The sequence below is a fragment of the Silurus aristotelis genome, assembly GCF_946808225.1.
Source record: "Silurus aristotelis genome assembly, chromosome: 17".
In the NCBI taxonomy this organism is placed as follows: Eukaryota; Metazoa; Chordata; class Actinopteri; order Siluriformes; family Siluridae; genus Silurus; species Silurus aristotelis.
Genome location: NC_139590.1, coordinates 12235064 through 12252084, shown reverse-complemented (window position 1 = coordinate 12252084; position 17021 = coordinate 12235064). Strand labels below are relative to the sequence as shown.

Sequence of the window (17021 nt, the reverse complement as noted above, 5' to 3'; positions counted from 1 at the left end):
TTACCTACTAATTACTCACTCAGTAATATCTTGTTAATAATGAACTGCTACAGTCATACCTCCTGAATAGTTACATACAATACTTTAATAGTTTATTCATAGCAACTTAATTGTTAATGATAGATCTGTTAATTCATTTCTTTTCATTTTTTTGTATAGTAACTTGTTAACATTCAAATGGTATTAAATAATTATTTTTGTACGTGCAGAGCATGTTCAACATAGAGTATAGATAAAACATTACTTAGCTGTTTCTTCTGCACAGGTAGCATACAGCATGAGCTTATAATATTATATTATAGTATATAACAAGTTGGTTGGCTCAACTCACATATACAAAAAGTTATAATTTATTCCCCTATTTTTAACAAATCTTTGTTAAAACATTGTATGAACATTTGTGATAACCACAGGCAATCTTGTAAGCTTTCTCTGTACAATTAAAAAACGAATGAAGATTTGTTGTGGCAAATCTCAAACAATCTGACTGGGCAAAACTGTTGTCAGTGTTATTCACTAATGCACTTCAAAAGCATTACTTAGATATAAGATGTTCTAAAACTCAATAACAAAATAAAAAGCAACAGCATTTGTAAAAATCATAGATTAAAAAGCAAAACACTATAACCAAAAGAAAAGGCAATAGTAAAACATAACAGCAAAATCAAAAACAATCAAACTTTTGTGCACTATTAATCGTTAGCCAATGAACAACAAGCATGTGACAGTCAGTAAGGAGCTACTCATTCTGTTTGAAAAAAAAAAAAAACACTGATGTTGCATTTTCACATATGCTGTGTTTTATATTTGCTTTACTGTTTTTTGATTTGCATTGAAGAACCACTACAGTAACATTTATATATTTATCCTTTCCCCTCACTTAGTCCCTCCCTCTCCTGACTTACCTGAAAAGTGTGTCATTGCTGTCTGGCTGTAATGGACTTGACTGGCAGTCAGCATGTCCATCAGGAATAAAGCCTCTGTGTTTGCGGAAGCTCTCCATCGCCTTCACTACGATGGCCACACCATCCCTCACCCTATTTCTAAGACTCATTTTCCACCGGTCTGTGATGATGCTGATTAAACCAACAGGGAAGCTGTCAGGTGGTGGAAGGTTGGGGTTGCCCACTGCCAAACTGGGAATGATCCATATATAACCAGGTCCAACCAGTCCCACCTCTCTGGCTATGCTAAAGAGATACTGAGCCTCTTCAAATGAGCAGTAGACCAGCAGCACCTGAGCATCGATCTGCTGTAGCAAACGCCGAGCACGCAGGTCATTCATGTTATCAGTTGACATGTCAAAAGTCAGTACATTCTGTAGCTCCCACAGAAAGTAGGAGGTATCTGTGAAGGAGCGGATATAGTCCACAAAGGCCTCGTAACCAGGGTACTGGCTAGTCACCACTGCAAAACTGTCCCAGTTGTACTCCTCCATCACTTTGAACATGCCATTGATCTGTTGCTCAATAGAAGCACCCAGTTGCAAGAAGTTGGAGCCGTCATCCTGAAAAAGAGATTTTAGTGTCATGAGTAAAGGCCACATTTAGTTCCGATATGGTCCTTAAATAATCAGGCAGAGAAATAGCAATCACTATAATTAATCATATCATTGATTGTTTTTTTGCCTTCGAAAAAAACATCTTCCACTGCTGTCTGGTTAAATGTTTTACCATTTAATAATCCTTGAAATATAATTAAAAAAACAGAATTTACACTGTAATTGAAAATAAATTTCCAAGGTATTTCAACAGTTGCTTGTAGAAAGCTGAATGCAGATATTTAACCCTTGTTTTTCAACTCGGTTCCAAGAGCTAATTTTTATTCACCTGAACTTCTACCATGTCACAATTTTCACAATGCTTCAGAGCATTACAAATAATGCTGTTTTGCTGTCATGGTCTGGTGTCCTTCAAAGAGAATGTTTGGAGCATTGTGAAAGTAGGTTAAGCCTGCTCATGTAACTGGAAATGAGAGATGTTCTGGTTTATTCCACCCGGTATGCAATGACCCCTTTCAATGCTCCAAAAATCACAAAGCTTTTCTTACTGACTGATCTTTGGCCTAAATATGAAACACTTTAAGGGCATATTAGAAGAGTGACTTAAAATAGCAATTGCATTGTGTCTGTAATCATGCCCAGTTACATTTCTATTATGCGGATTATTCTCGAAGGTCTAATAAATTTGTTAATACTTCAATTAAAATAGTCATTACAAGATCTGTTTTAAAAATACAGTATTATTGAAAACTTAATATTTTTAATAGGGTGGCTTAACTGTGGGTAGCATTGATGCCCTATTGTTCCAGGATTTATGGTTTGAGTTAGTGTCTATGTAGAGTTACCAGAGTTAGTAGAGTTTTTGCCCATCTCAAGAAAAAAACCAGTAGTTGGATGGAAAATGGCTCTTGCTGAGAATGTGTGATACACAGCTATAAGAAGAGCTTAATAAAATCTATCTATCTATCTATCTATCTATCTATCTATCTATCTATCTATCTATCTATCTATCTATCTATCTATCTATCTATCTATCTGTCTGTCTGTCTGTCTGTCTGTCTGTCTGTCTGTCTGTCTATAGATATATAAACTTTGTATATAAACTTCATTTACCCGCAGTCTTTCCTTGAAAAGTGTCTGTCCTGAAGACCTAACCTTTAATTTTGAGTGTAAAAATCCAATGAAGTGAAAATATAACCGGAATAGGTCAATGCTCAGAGATAATAGAATATGCAAAAAGAAATTGCTCTCTTTAAAAGCAGCAGAAAAGTTACAGTCTGCTGCAGATTGGTCACAGTGACTACTGAGGAGAAAAAGTAAAGCTCAAATCTATTAAATTCTCTACATATGGAAATGCAAATATGCGAAGCAGAACAATAAGAGAAAATTGGGCAAATAAAAAAGGCAAAGGTTCAATTCAGAAACAAAACTGAACATAAACTGGGTCATAAAATCTCTGTTGACAAGTGAACTGTAAATGTTTCAATCTTTAAAAAAAATTGAAATGTAAACATATATATACATACATGTTTATGTAAAAATAGAAATGTTAATAGTTTGTTTTTATAAATTAACAAAAAGGAAATTAAAAGAACAAAGCAGAACATCAACATCAAATCAGTATTTGGTTTGACCACCACAAATTGCCTGCAAAACAGCATCACTTTTAAGTACACTTGCACTTCTAGGTACAGTTTCTGAATTACTTTGTCAGGTAGACTGTTCCAAACATCTTAGAAAACTAACCACATATCTTCTTTAGATGAAGACTGCCTAAAATTCTTTTGTCTCTTCAAGTAATCCCAGAAAGACTTGTTTATGTTGAGATCAGGACTGCAAAACATTTGCTTTCAAAACTCCTTTTTCTTCTCTATGCTGTATATAGTTTTAATGACATTGGCTGTATGTTTAGGGTAACTGTTTCACTGCAGAATAAATGTAGGGCCTAATCAAACACCTCCCTGGTGGTATTGCATGATGGAGAATTATCTGCCTGTATTTCTTAGCATTGAGGACACCATTAATCCTGACAAGCTCCATTTGCAGAAGTGCTAACCCTAACCCTAACCCTAGTCCCAAACTTGGAGGAAACATTCAACATGCTTTAACATGTTGCCTGCAGACACCCATTATTGTTCTGCTCTCCAGCCCTTCTGCAAACAATCTTGACTCATCAGTCCAGTCCATATTACATGTCAAGAGGAAGTAAGCATGATGTGTCTTTTATCTGCTGCATTAAGTTTTTTTGGCCGACCACTGCAGTTATGTCTCCCAACATTGACTGTTTCGTTGTTTTTTCAATGAGAAGATTACATCTTAAAATTTAAAACATCTGGAAAACTTTGCATTAGAGAGACCTTAGTGATGCACCTTGTGTCTTGTTATTGTGTGCTCAGGCTTGCCATGTTGTGTGACCTGTGACATGAAACTGTGCCTCAGCCAATTTTAAGCCTCCAACACAGTAGTTCCTGTTTCAGTTAATGACTGCCTGTTAATGATAACCTATATATATATATATATATATATATATATATATATATATATATATATATATATATATATATATATATATATATATATATATATATATATATAGGTATATATATATATATATAGGTATATATATATATATATATATATATATATATATATATATATATATATATATATATATATATATATATATATATATATATATATATATATATATACTAACGAAAAGAAAAGGTGTTTGCATTATTATGTCCTTCACTTATAAAACGCTGCATATATAAAACGCTGCATATGCATTTACACTGCCCCATCTTCTATGGTGACATCCCCAGTGCCTGCTTCTCAAAAATTATTACTATCATTGATTTATTCCCTGTCAGGGCAGCCAGTGACATGAGTAATGCATCAATCCATGATTGCCTGGCAATAAAGAATGTGCTTTGATTTCATTCTCATTTCAGAGCAGCTCCATGGACACTTGCTCTGATTAGATCTGATAGACAGAACATGTTTTAATGTTTTAACGTTTCCTTGCTAATCTGGATTGCGATTTATAACTAATAAGATAATATTTTTAAGAACAGTGTCTAAAACCTCACAAATTGCATTCTCTTAAAAGACAACGGACGACATTTCTTGCTCTCTCTATGACTCTCTATGACTCTCCCAGCTAAGCATGAGCATAAACCTGGCAATGATTTCATTTTGTTTTTGCCCTAATCTGAATATTAACTGAGCCCAATATTCCCAAGATAAAATGGGTTCCTAACCTAATTTTGCTTTGCTTCTATTTACCAGAGCAGGCCTGTGGTAATCATGGAATAGTCTAAAAAATGGCAATGTTGAGAGAATAGCATTGCCTACTGCCTGCCATCTAATCAGTCATTACCTGTGATATATTAAACTAACTGAAGCAGACAGAGTGAAGTCACTGCAAAAAATTTTTTAAACAATGTTTAAATAATATAAATAAGACATATAAGTGCTAATGTTAATTATTTGCTGTTGACTGAATCGACACCGCCCTAATTTTTGGTGGTATATATATATATATATATATATATATATATATATATATATATATATATATATATATATATATATATATATATACAGTGAAGGAAATAAGTATTTGAACACCCTGCTATTTTGCAAGTTCTCCCACTTAGAAATCATGGAGGGGTCTGAAATTGTTATCGTAGGTGCATGTCCACTGTGAGAAAAAAAAGAAATCCAGAAATCACAATATATGATTTTTAAACTATTTATTTGTATGATACAGCTGCAAATAAGTATTTGAACACCTGTCTATCGGCTAGAATTCTGACCCTCAAAGACCTGTTAGTCTGCCTTTAAAATGTCCACCTCCACTACATTTATTATCCTAAATTAGATGCACCTGTTTGAGGTCGTTAGCTGCATAAAGACACCTGTCCACCCCATACAATCTGTAAGAATCCAACTTCTAACATGGCCAAGACCAAAGAGCTGTCCAAAGACACTAGAGACAAAATTGTACACTTTCACAAGGCTGGAAAGGGCTACGGGGAAATTGCCAAGCAGCTTGGTGAAAAAAGGTCCACTGTTGGAGCAATCATTAGAAAATGGAAGAAGCTAAACATGACTGTCAATCTCCCTCGGACTGGGGCTCCATGCAAGATCTCACCTCGTGGGGTCTCAATGATCCTAAGGAAGGTTAGAAATCAGCCCAGAACTACACGGGAGGAGCTGGTTAATGACCTGAAAAGAGCTGCGACCACCGTTTCCAAGGTTACTGTTGGTAATACACTAAGACGTCATGGTTTGAAATCATGCATGGCACGGAAGGTTCCCCTGCTTAAACCAGCACATGTCCAGGCACGTCTTAAGTTTGCCAATGACCATTTGGATGATCCAGAGGATTCATGGGAGAAAGTCATGTGGTCAAATGAGACCAAAATAGAACTTTTGGGTCAGAATTCAACTAAACGTGTTTGGAGGAAGAAGAATGATGAGTACCATCCCAAGAACACCATCCCTACTGTGAAGCATGGTGGTGGTGGCATCATGCTTTGGGGGTGTTTTTCTGCACATGGAACAGGGCGACAGCACTGTATTAAGGAGAGGATGTCCGGGGCCATGTATTGTGAGATTTTGGGGAACAACCTTCTTCCCTCAGTTAGAGCATTAAAGATGGGTCGAGGCTGGGTCTTCCAACATGACAATGACCCGAAGCACACAGCCAGGATAACCAAGGAGTGGCTCTGTAAGAAGCATATCAAGGTTCTGGCGTGGCCTAGCCAGTCTCCAGACCTAAACCCAATAGAGAATCTTTGGAGGGAGCTTAAACTCCGTGTTTCTCAGCGACAGGCCAGAAACCTGACTGATCTAGAGAAGATCTGTGTGGAGGAGTGGGCCAAAATCCCTCCTGCAGTGTGTGCAAACCTGGTGAAAAACTACAGGAAACGTTTGACCTCTGTAATTGCAAACAAAGGCTACTGTACCAAATATTAACATTGACTTTCTCAGGTGTTCAAATACTTATTTGCAGCTGTATCATACAAATAAATAGTTAAAAAAATCATACATTGTGATTTCTGGATTTTTTTTTTTTAGATTATGTCTCTCACAGTGGACATGCACCTACGATGACAATTTCAGACCCCTCCATGATTTCTAAGTGGGAGAACTTGCAAAATAGCAGGGTGTTCAAATACTTATTTTCCTCACTGTATATATATTATTCTTAATCTCTATCTTCCATTTCCATGAATGCGAGTGTTTTAGTACTTACTGAGTGGCTGGATTCTTCTAGAAAATATACTTATTCACTCTAAATATATGTTGAAATTTTCAGGTGAGCATGTTCACATTAAAACATTAGAAATTTCAATTCATGATCGTATTTTAAGCCACAAGGACATTGACACCTTAGATTTCAAAATATAGCCTAGCCACTTATTTAATAGTGTTCACATATTTTATGGAACATTATTTTTATTTTTCCCTGTTGAAAATGTATCAAACAAACACTGTTCCATGTCCTATCTTGTAGAATAAAAAGATTCAATGGGATGGCTCCATATGTCTCAATGGAAGCATGTGTTTGCTCTTACCCTTCATGGTTAGCAACTGTAACAGTTATAAATAACATAATAAATAATTAACATACCCCCTTACAGGTGGGTGAATCACATCTCTGCCAATATTCAGTATAACCACAATCTTACTGTACTTTGTGCAGTACTGCTTAAATCAAACATGGAAATATTGAGTCATCATATACTGAGTCATTGTTTAATAGATGTGGCCATATCATTCAAACATTTGGAGACACTCTTTAGAATGTTGTGCTAAGGAATTAGTAGAATCACAATGAGTCGCCACTAATTCTTTGAGGACAATGGAAGTGAATTAAAATAAATTATTGGATTATTATTTAATTATTATGCACAATTAGCTAACTAAATTAGACCAATTATAGTACTGAGGGAATTTTATTTATAAGTCAAGGTTATTGTTTGATACAGATCAGGGTGGATTTTTTATCATGTTTTCTCCTGTACAATTGGCAAGCTGAGCAGCAGGGTGGCACTCAGTGAGAAAGGGTATTTAATCAGCCTGAACCTGAGACAGCTGTCATGGTGCCATTAGGCTCTGCCATGGTGGGCATTAATGAGAACTGTGCCACATAAGCTGTATCTTTGAACATCGACCTTGGTTGCTCAAACACTTACAAGCTCGGTCCGTCTCTGCCAACTCAACACAATGTAAACTGTGTGCCGTCAGCACAGCATGACTGTTGCTGTATTGTAAAGGTCTGCCAGGTCAGTTATGTGATTTATTGTGTGAATAGGTATCTAATAATAATGACAGCCATTTGAACTGTCAACTTTAAGAAATCTGTAGACTACACAGGCAATGGTGGCAGTTCATCAAAACTCAAGTGACAGGTCAGAAAACATAGTCTCTGATGTCACATCACACAAAAATACAAAATAAGTCATCCATTTTTTTTAACTTTAAAGCAGCCTTTACTGTGAATTTGCAAGCAGCTGAATCAAAATCTCTTCCTTAATTACGTAAACCAATATCACACCCAGCCTACATGCTCAGGTAAAGTATCAGCACTAACTGCGAATTAAAAGCAGCCAACTGACAGTAAAATATTTTTAACGACAAAGCCACAAGCAGCATTGGTTTATTTACAGAAGCTATTATAATTAATAAACCTTCAAAGTAGAACACAGTACCAGTTGAATTTAAAAAGTAAATTATTAATTTATTATTATTAATTATTAATGATAAAACTTTACATTAGGAAAACATTGATTAAAGTTCTTTACTGCATTAGTTTATAAATGATTAATATTTATTTATACCACACAAATCACTACTAAACCATAATATTGTTAGCGATGTGCAAAACTAAGTAAATGCATGATTTTATTGACATTTGTTTGTGTTGTGGGTGGGTGGAGTTGGGTTGGGTGGGTAGGTAGGTAGGTAGGTAGGTAGGTAGGTAGGTAGGTAGGTAGGTAGGTAGGTAGGTAGGTAGGTAGGTAGGTAGGTAGGTAGGTAGGTAGGTAGGTAGGTAGGTAGGTAGGTAGGTAGGTAGGTAGGTAGGTAGGTAGATCGATCTTTTTTTGTTACAATAAATGTATGCTAAAAAGATCAAACTAATAACGGAATTTTTTGAAAAAACTTTGCTGTAGTTTTATAACTATAATGTAACAAATAAAGACTGGAAACCTAAATGTATAATTTCATCATGTTATAAATTAACAGCATTGCTGGCTTTTGTTAATGTATGTTGCATTTTTCTTTTCTTTTTTATTAAGTAAAATATGGTGTATTACTTGCTGTACATGGTTTGTAAATGACAACTAAAGTGCTTATTAATGCATACCTTCAATGTCAGGTCAACTCCATTCCACTCCAAAATGCATTGTGGCCTACAGACATGGCTGATTTCCAGACTACATTTCTTAGAACCCATCACCACTACACAATCTTAATCCCAAGACTTCAAATAAATTTTACCTGTACCCAATTTTACACACAGACACACATGCACACACAATGAAAAATACTCCCATTCACTAGCACAATGCAACTTTACACTCAGTAGAGCTCACTCTGCTACTTACTTGTTCTGTTTTTTTACTTTTTATATTCGGGATTTGTTATGCTGTACTATTTGTTGATTGCCTGACCCTTAGCCCGTTTTTTGGTTGTTGTTGTTGTTGTTGTTTGTTTGTTTGCTTTACTTTGATCCTGCGTGTCTTTGTGGATTTTTCTACCTCTCTTTCAATGAAAGTAAAACTAATTAGATGTGCATTTGTTTCTGCCTCACCCTGTGACATTCAAGTGGTGCTGATCTTGATGAATTTACAAGAAGTAGTATTGATTTTGCCCCTGTGTAGAAGATCATATCTGTATTTTGAATTTAAAGCCGTGACATTCCAAAAAGAAATCCAGAGTAACCTTAGACATTTCATTTAGCTGTATAATCTGTTTTTATAATCAAAAAACATTTTTTTTTATAAAAAAGTCAGTAAATTCAAAATCCGTTCTGACTAGTAACACGTGACAACACAAAGGACATGTGACAGTTTAAGACATTGTCCTTTTACATAAGATGGTAATACATTATTTATTTGTAATTTGTTATGAGTTCTTAACGATTTTGGTTGTAAAAAAAAAAATTGGATAATTATATGCCACATGACCTCGGAGAGGAATATAACACTGCAAATTACACTTCATGGCCTCAGAGAGACAAAACAGATGCCCAAACTCCTTTTCAAAGCTCCAAAATCCATTTTGCTATTGAACAGGGGAGTAAACTTGAGTAACATATGGAGGAATGTGGCGAGAGTGTTATTACCCAAGCATCTGTTAGGATCTAATGAAGTTGTGGAGACCGTAATGTCCAATTCCCTCTAACTCCCATGTCTGAATATGTATTGGTTATTGTCCAGCAGATCAATTGACCGATAAATTCCTCTATCATATCTTTCTTATTGTATTTTATCTTGTCTTATCTTTTGTTAATCCTATTAAATGTACTGGAAATCTCATGCAATTGTTAAAAAGTATTTTCACCTTCACACACATTGCATTTGACTCAGTCCTTCCAGTGAGTTTTGAGTGGCTATTGCCATACTGTTAATATTACTCTTTTTTGTAAAAAATATTTACATAGAAACACTACACAGAAACAATATATGACTTTAGGTTAACAGATGGACCTTTAAAACAAGCTGGGTTTTTTTTTTGTGTTTGCACATTCTCTTCACAGCTTGTATGGGATTATCAGTAAAATACTGAGATGTGTAGACCAGTGAGCATTTTTATGCCTAGAGTTGCTTAGTTTCACTCTGACTGCTCATAATCTAAGGAGACACACATTACCACTCAGAGGAAAGTAATCTGTGAGGGCACTTATTTTATTGTAATTAAAATCTGGCCCTGAAGCTGAGACCTGCACAAAGCTCATAATTTTCCATCTTATGGAGCTCTGAGGACAGTTCCACATGGGTCTGTTTTACAAATGTCTCCTTTTTATTAGCAAATCTGACTTTTAAAATGAATTGTTCACTGAAGCAGAATCACTTATGTGATTCATAGTAGTGCTTGTGTGGAAGGGAAACTGAAGTGTTATAAAGTATGCACTGAGCTGAAGTTCTCATTAGGAGCTTCTCAATGGCCACATATTAATTTTCTTTTTTTTGACGTTCCTATTATCTTCAGACGCTATGAGCCTATTCTCTTACATTCCTAATGGAATTTGTGGTTTTAATTTGTCCTCGTATCTGAGTTTTCTGACTGAAGGAGATGATATGATTACAGTCTTGCTGTTAGCATATGATGCACCTAATTTGTTTAAAATATTTGCACAAGAACACATAGTGAGAAACAGCAGAGGACTATTTATCTGTATCCATGTGAGTTCTTATCCCAGTGCCAAAAGTCACCAAAGAAGGGCTGACCAGCTCAGGATGTTAACGATAATGACAGTCATGACTCTGTTAATTATCATTCTAATTATCCCAGCAATGTGCTGGATGGTGGGTTTTCTCAAATTGGACACTTTGCCTGGCTCTCTGGGAGCCACAGACATCTCGCTCTATTATGTCTACATTTTGCTTGTACGGATGTAACTGAGTATGAAAGCATTATTAGGAATGGTAAGATTATTTGTTTTAAACAGACCTTTTTCTTTTTTCTTTTTTGAAAGCTTGCCAGAAAGGTTTGTTACATGGAATCTAATGGGATTCCACAAAAAAAAAGTTAAAAACATAACAGCTAGATATGAACTCCGAGGGACAAAGTATGTGCAGCATGAGCATTTGTTAGCAGCCTTAGTAATGGTCTGGTCATGTTCGTGGTGGTCAAATTTGACTTCAGGGTGCTAGCTTGGCTATATTTTGGGAACTAGCAGTGGTTCAGTGTGTCATGATATATCACACAGTTATATAATTGCAGTGGTAAAACTCTGAAGAACTGTCACAGTCAGAATTCACAAAGCCTGCAGACAGCACTTGCATTACTAAATCTATTTTGTTTCCCAGGTATTTTCCCAAGTTTGCAGTGACAGTTTTTTTATGTTTAATAATAATATAAAAACATACTTTATTTTTAGTTTGCATCAGATTTTCAGCTACATTTAAGCTACTTTTAAAACATCCTATGCTACAGTGAAAAATATGCCCTCTATCTCAGAAGTTTGACTTTACTGACTCATGAAAAATATACCACATGTACATTGTCATTAGTATCAAACGCTGACCTTGTATGGTAAGACCACAGCAGACCCCCCGCTGATGCCTACAATGGGTACGGATGTCTGCGTTGAGATAAAGTCCAGGATCTGTGCAACAGCCTCAGAGCCAATGTTGTCCTCAAAGACCACACCATGCACACGGTTAGCAGCTAGTGTGTCACAGATGCGAGTCAACAGTGCCCGTGGATTGCTGTCATTCACCAGCACTGTAATGGGGTTTACTTCCAGAGGTAGGTCCAGGAAGTTCTCCCGGCTCAGACGCCCTTTAATCTCCACCTGGTAGGCAGAGCCACTGAACACCACAGCTACATTTACTGTAGGATCAGGCATCGTGAATGGCCGACCCCAGCAGCAGTGCCAAGCACAGAGCAACAGCAACAACAGCAGTGGCGGCCAGAGAGCATCGCTCAGGAGGCCTAGACGAACGCCCATCTCACTCGCCTACTGCCTGCAGGAAAAAGAAGCAGAAAACAAGATAAGAAATTTTGCTTCTGTAGGTACAACAAAGATGTCTTACCAGGAATAGTGGCTGAAGAAACTGTTCACTGGCTAGTAAATGGAGTGATAATTGGATAATATACATATACAGAAAGACCTTGACAGAGTTTTAGCACTTCCAATTTAGCAGTCTTACTGAACTAATGTTCAGTTTTTGTTTTATAGCTAGTTTTTAATTGCCAACACCCTTTCCATCACTGCTCTTCATGCAATGTGTATTTGAGAGGCCATTAATGGCTTGGAGAGTAGATATTTTTAGACCGACACGTGCAGACTGGGGCATTCGCCCTGTGCCCTGTCGTTGGACAGCATCTGCACTCGCAGCCGTTGCTCTGTAACAGCACAGCACAACAGATGGTAGACACCATGAAATAAAATCTCATTTTTTACTAAACAGTGAACATAGGGTTTTATGTCTCTTTTTTGTCTCAATTTTATATTGTAGTCCGAGTTAATCTTCGAAATGAAAAGGTCATGGGCTTCATTATGGTGCCAAGACATTTGTGTTGTCCAAATTGTCCAGCTGTAGTTTTCATCTCTTTAAAGTCTTTTCTAAGCAGTGCATCCCAGAAGTATTTACAACCCGTTTCATCAGTTTTTGATGTTACAGACATAATTGGGATTATATATTGACTATCTTCTTTGTTAGAAACACCTGCTTATCCATGCAATTACTGACACTGAAACTGGACTGTGGAGGATTGAAAAAATCTGTGCCCACTCTAGCCTCAGATTCCTGTTTTTGGCTGATAGAAGTAAAATCCTTTGTAGTCTTTTGCTGTTGTAACTAATTTGCCTGATATAATGTGTTATGCATACTGAGCTGTGTTACTGCTCACCGCAGATGTCAAGAGTGGTTATATGAGTTACTTTTAGTCAGCTACAACCAGACATGCAACCAATAGGCCAAGAGGGTGAATACTTTTACACAGTTCCAGATTAATCCTATTTATACCTATTTCCTTAGATATTCTTACATAACACCAGTGTTGTTGAATTGTATTAAACTGACATTGTGTGTTTGACCATACATAATCAAACTAAAAGACAAATAAATGTCCAGTACTGTATGTATACGTCTATCAGAATTCAAAGCAAGTAATTACAGAGATCCTGTTGCTTTAGTTTTGGATTAAGCGGAAGTGAGACTAATCTTATCATGTTGACCTAATTTACCATGTGTTGTGGGCCAGTGTGATAATCCCATATAATCCTTTCCTTGTCATGGCCCATGGCCTAATGGTATCACCGCATCAAATATGACAGAAAGGCCTATCTTAATGCTTATATACTGTACATATACCAGCTTTAACATTTGATGACAATAAGTGGATGCAGAATATGCTGAATGTTTCTTATATTTTTCTCCCCAGGTTTGGTTCAATATCCAAGTTGCCATCATCAAAAAATATTCGATTTATCTAAGAATATGTGGTTATTGCGGTGTTGGCCAGTATGTTGGCGCAGTGGGAAACATTGCCATGTGACAGTTCCAGAGGCCACTGAGCTTGTGCTGCTGTCTATAAAAAAATCTTGCATGCTCTCCACATGTCCATATGGATTTATTTAGGGTTCATTGGTTTTCCTACAATTTCCAAGAACATGCCAGTATTTCTGAATTACCCCTAGTTGGGAATCAGTGTGTATTCCATGCCCTGTTATGAACTGCTGTCCCATCCAAGGTGTGTCCCTGTCTCATATGAAGTGTTTCCTGTGTTGGGGGGTTTAAAATCCATTACTAAACTAGAAAGCATAAGGTAGTTACTAAAATTGTAAGAATGAAGGAAGAAAGGAACAAAAGAAGAAATGATTATGGTTAATACAAGCAATCGAACGATTAAAATTATCAGAATATTTTAAAGGTATGCTTCTCATAGTGTTTATAAGTATGCATGTGACCTCTGTTAATGTTTATAATCGCCATAAACCTACAAAAAAAGTCTGGTGTCTGCTGTCATAAAGGCAGGCAATTTGGAGTCAAGCAAAATACATAAATGCTTGAAAAAAAACCATAAATTTTGGGCTATTTTATGTTAGATTGTCATGACAACTGACCACAGCTCAGTGCAGAAGTAATATGTTAGAGCGATAATTGTTATGACATTGCTTGCCAAGTGAGGTATAATTCCTCTCATAAAAATTTGATAAATACTTTTGTCAATTCCATGACATTGTGATGACAGTTATGAATATTTTCTCTGTCTCTAAATTGAAGTGAGGTGGGTTTTGACATTTGACATTTAGTATCATCAACATTATTTTACTATAAGCTACAGTTATTATAGTTGTAATGTCAGCTCCAAATCAGCCCTTTAACTCACAATACAGTCAATTTACCACTTGGCACAGGTGTTATGCCAGTTTCACATCCAAATGTATAATTAAAGCAGTTTTTATGTCAGATGGTACCTGTTGGATTAAGAATTAGCAAATGTTTATGTAGGTTTATGTATAAGATCTAAGAAAACGTTGCTGATATTTATTTCTTAGTGTTTTACATTACTTTAAACACTTCTAAAAGTTTACACTCACATCCAACACACCTTTAATATAATCTTCGGAAGTGGCTTGGTTGTGCTTCAGCTGAAATTACCTGTGGATTCTGGGATCTGATTAATGTTGTATATACATTCAATTAAATTCAATGTTATATGTAAATTACTTTTAATAATAACTAATATTTTTTTACCGAATTCTGGATGTTAATGTATATTGTATATTCCTGGCAAGCCAGAGGGGACAAGAACAAGGAACAAATTCTTGGTTATGTAAATCATTACTCTTTTACAACTGTATGTTATAAAGTTAATCGTGTTAAATATTTGTCACAATATCAAAATGAGAATATTAGGAAAAGTATTAGAAAATATTATAAAAAAATAAAAAATAAAAGTTTTTTTGATAATGGCAGCTGTAGTTTGCTGGCTAATTGGATCATTAGTTTGCCTCATAAATTGCCTCTGGGTGCAAATGTGTGTGCAGGTGCCCTGCCATGGTCTGGTGTTCCATTCAGGGTGTATTCCCTCCTCATAATCGGCTCGGAATAGACTATAAATCTCACCAGGATAAAGCTTAAGATGAATAAAAAAATCTTTATATACTGAAGGTTGAATCTACAAACATTATTAATCTTGACGACACAAAACCCTTTATTAGTTCAATAAGAAACAAATAGAGAGTTCATTTCTCCCTGGCTGGTTCTATGTGTCATACATTCTCCACGCATTTTATCACAAAAGATGAGGAGAGTGGAGGAGGAGGAAGTTTGAAGGTCGACTGCGTGAGTTTTTTTCTGTACTAATGTAAAACAGAGAATTTAACGGATTGCCTGAATGACTAATCAATGAATTAACTGAATTACTGAATACATTGTGGTTTATTTCATCTATATACAGTAATGTGAGGCAATATTATATCTCATATCATTATTATTACATCAATTCCAATGTCAGAAAATGGTTTAAAATTATTATAAAGAACTGCCTTTAATGGTCTTTTTAGTTTTTATTGTATTTATAGTAATGTTGAGGGATACCATTATGTTACCATCTTTCTAGTGCTTATTAGTAACATAGATGGTTTTTATTTACCAAAAATTTTGATGATTTAAAAAAAAAAAAAAAAAAAAGATTTGAAATTGCATAAATGACACCCAGCCAAGAAGTTGTAGCTGAAGAGAATTGACCTTTAGCCCAAGTAAGTGAGACTGGTACCAACCTCATAAACTATTTGCCATTCAGTATTCCTGACCCTTATAATTTTCTCCTGAATTTTAAATTGCACTCACACACATCCATGTTAAATTTATGTTCCCTAGACATGTAGTCCAGTCTACAAATCTGCATGTGTCCAATTCCACCCTCCATCTCTTCCTCTGTTTCTGTCTGGGTCTCTCTCTCTCTCTCTCTCTCTCTCTCTCTCTCTCTCTCTCTCTCTCTCTCTCTCTCTCTCTCTCTCTCTCTCTCACACACACACACACACACACATGCTCTCATTCCCACACCCTCAGAGCTTAAAACTGTGTCATTCTCCCTGCCTATCCCCAGTTTCTGTCAGTACCAATTTTCAAATGTGTGACCCCGCTCTCTCTTTCTCTCTCTCTCTCTCTCTCTCTCTCTCTCTCTCTCTCTCTCTCTCTCTCTCTCTCTCCCTCTCTCTCTCTCTCTCTCTCTCTCACACTCACTCTCAAACTATCTCTCTGTCCTGCTCTTGGCTCTTTTGGAGTACAGCTTGGCCTGAGAGCACACAGCCGAGATTAGATCAAAGCAGGAGTCAAAGAACCAAGCTTGGCACCAAACAATTCAAAAACTGCTTTCTGCCATGTCCGTCTCTCCTGCTCTAACATTGGTTCATACTTCGAAACCAAACATAAAGCTCTTTTAGCTATCAAATTTTGGTCCAGGATACATTGTCTCCTTTAATTGCAAAGCGTCTACAGGAGTCAGGACTCTTCTTTAAGCTTGCTGGTTTATCACCCTCTAGTGGAAGAGTTGGAAAGGAGTAGCAGACCTTGAGGGAAATCTAAATAAATAAGGTTCATAGCAAAGGTGTATGATTATTAATCTTTTTTTTTTATTTTTTTTTATTGGATATGCACATACATGTTGACCAGCATATGTAAAAGCAGCCTAAGCTCAAATCATCTGTGAGTCAATGCAAATAAATATTAATATATTTTACTGAACTTATCTCTAGCAAATACAGTAACTATTCTACTTCACCATATCTGTTTTTTTGTTTGGTTTTTTTTGTTTTTTATAA

General features: G+C 36.1%; 1 protein-coding gene across 2 annotated transcripts in view; it reads right to left on the bottom strand.

Moving 5' to 3' along the window:
- Window positions 1–17021, bottom strand: part of grin2ca (glutamate receptor, ionotropic, N-methyl D-aspartate 2Ca) — a 56196-nt gene that overhangs the window by 25341 nt on the left and 13834 nt on the right. For both annotated transcript variants that reach the window (XM_083567115.1, XM_083567116.1), the window contains 2 exons: window positions 11769–12210; window positions 906–1507 (listed from right to left, as the gene is read on the bottom strand). In XM_083567115.1, coding sequence (XP_083423241.1) covers window positions 906–1507; window positions 11769–12194 — 1028 coding nt within the window. In that variant the 5' untranslated portion in view covers window positions 12195–12210. The remainder of the gene's footprint in view (window positions 1–905; window positions 1508–11768; window positions 12211–17021) is intronic.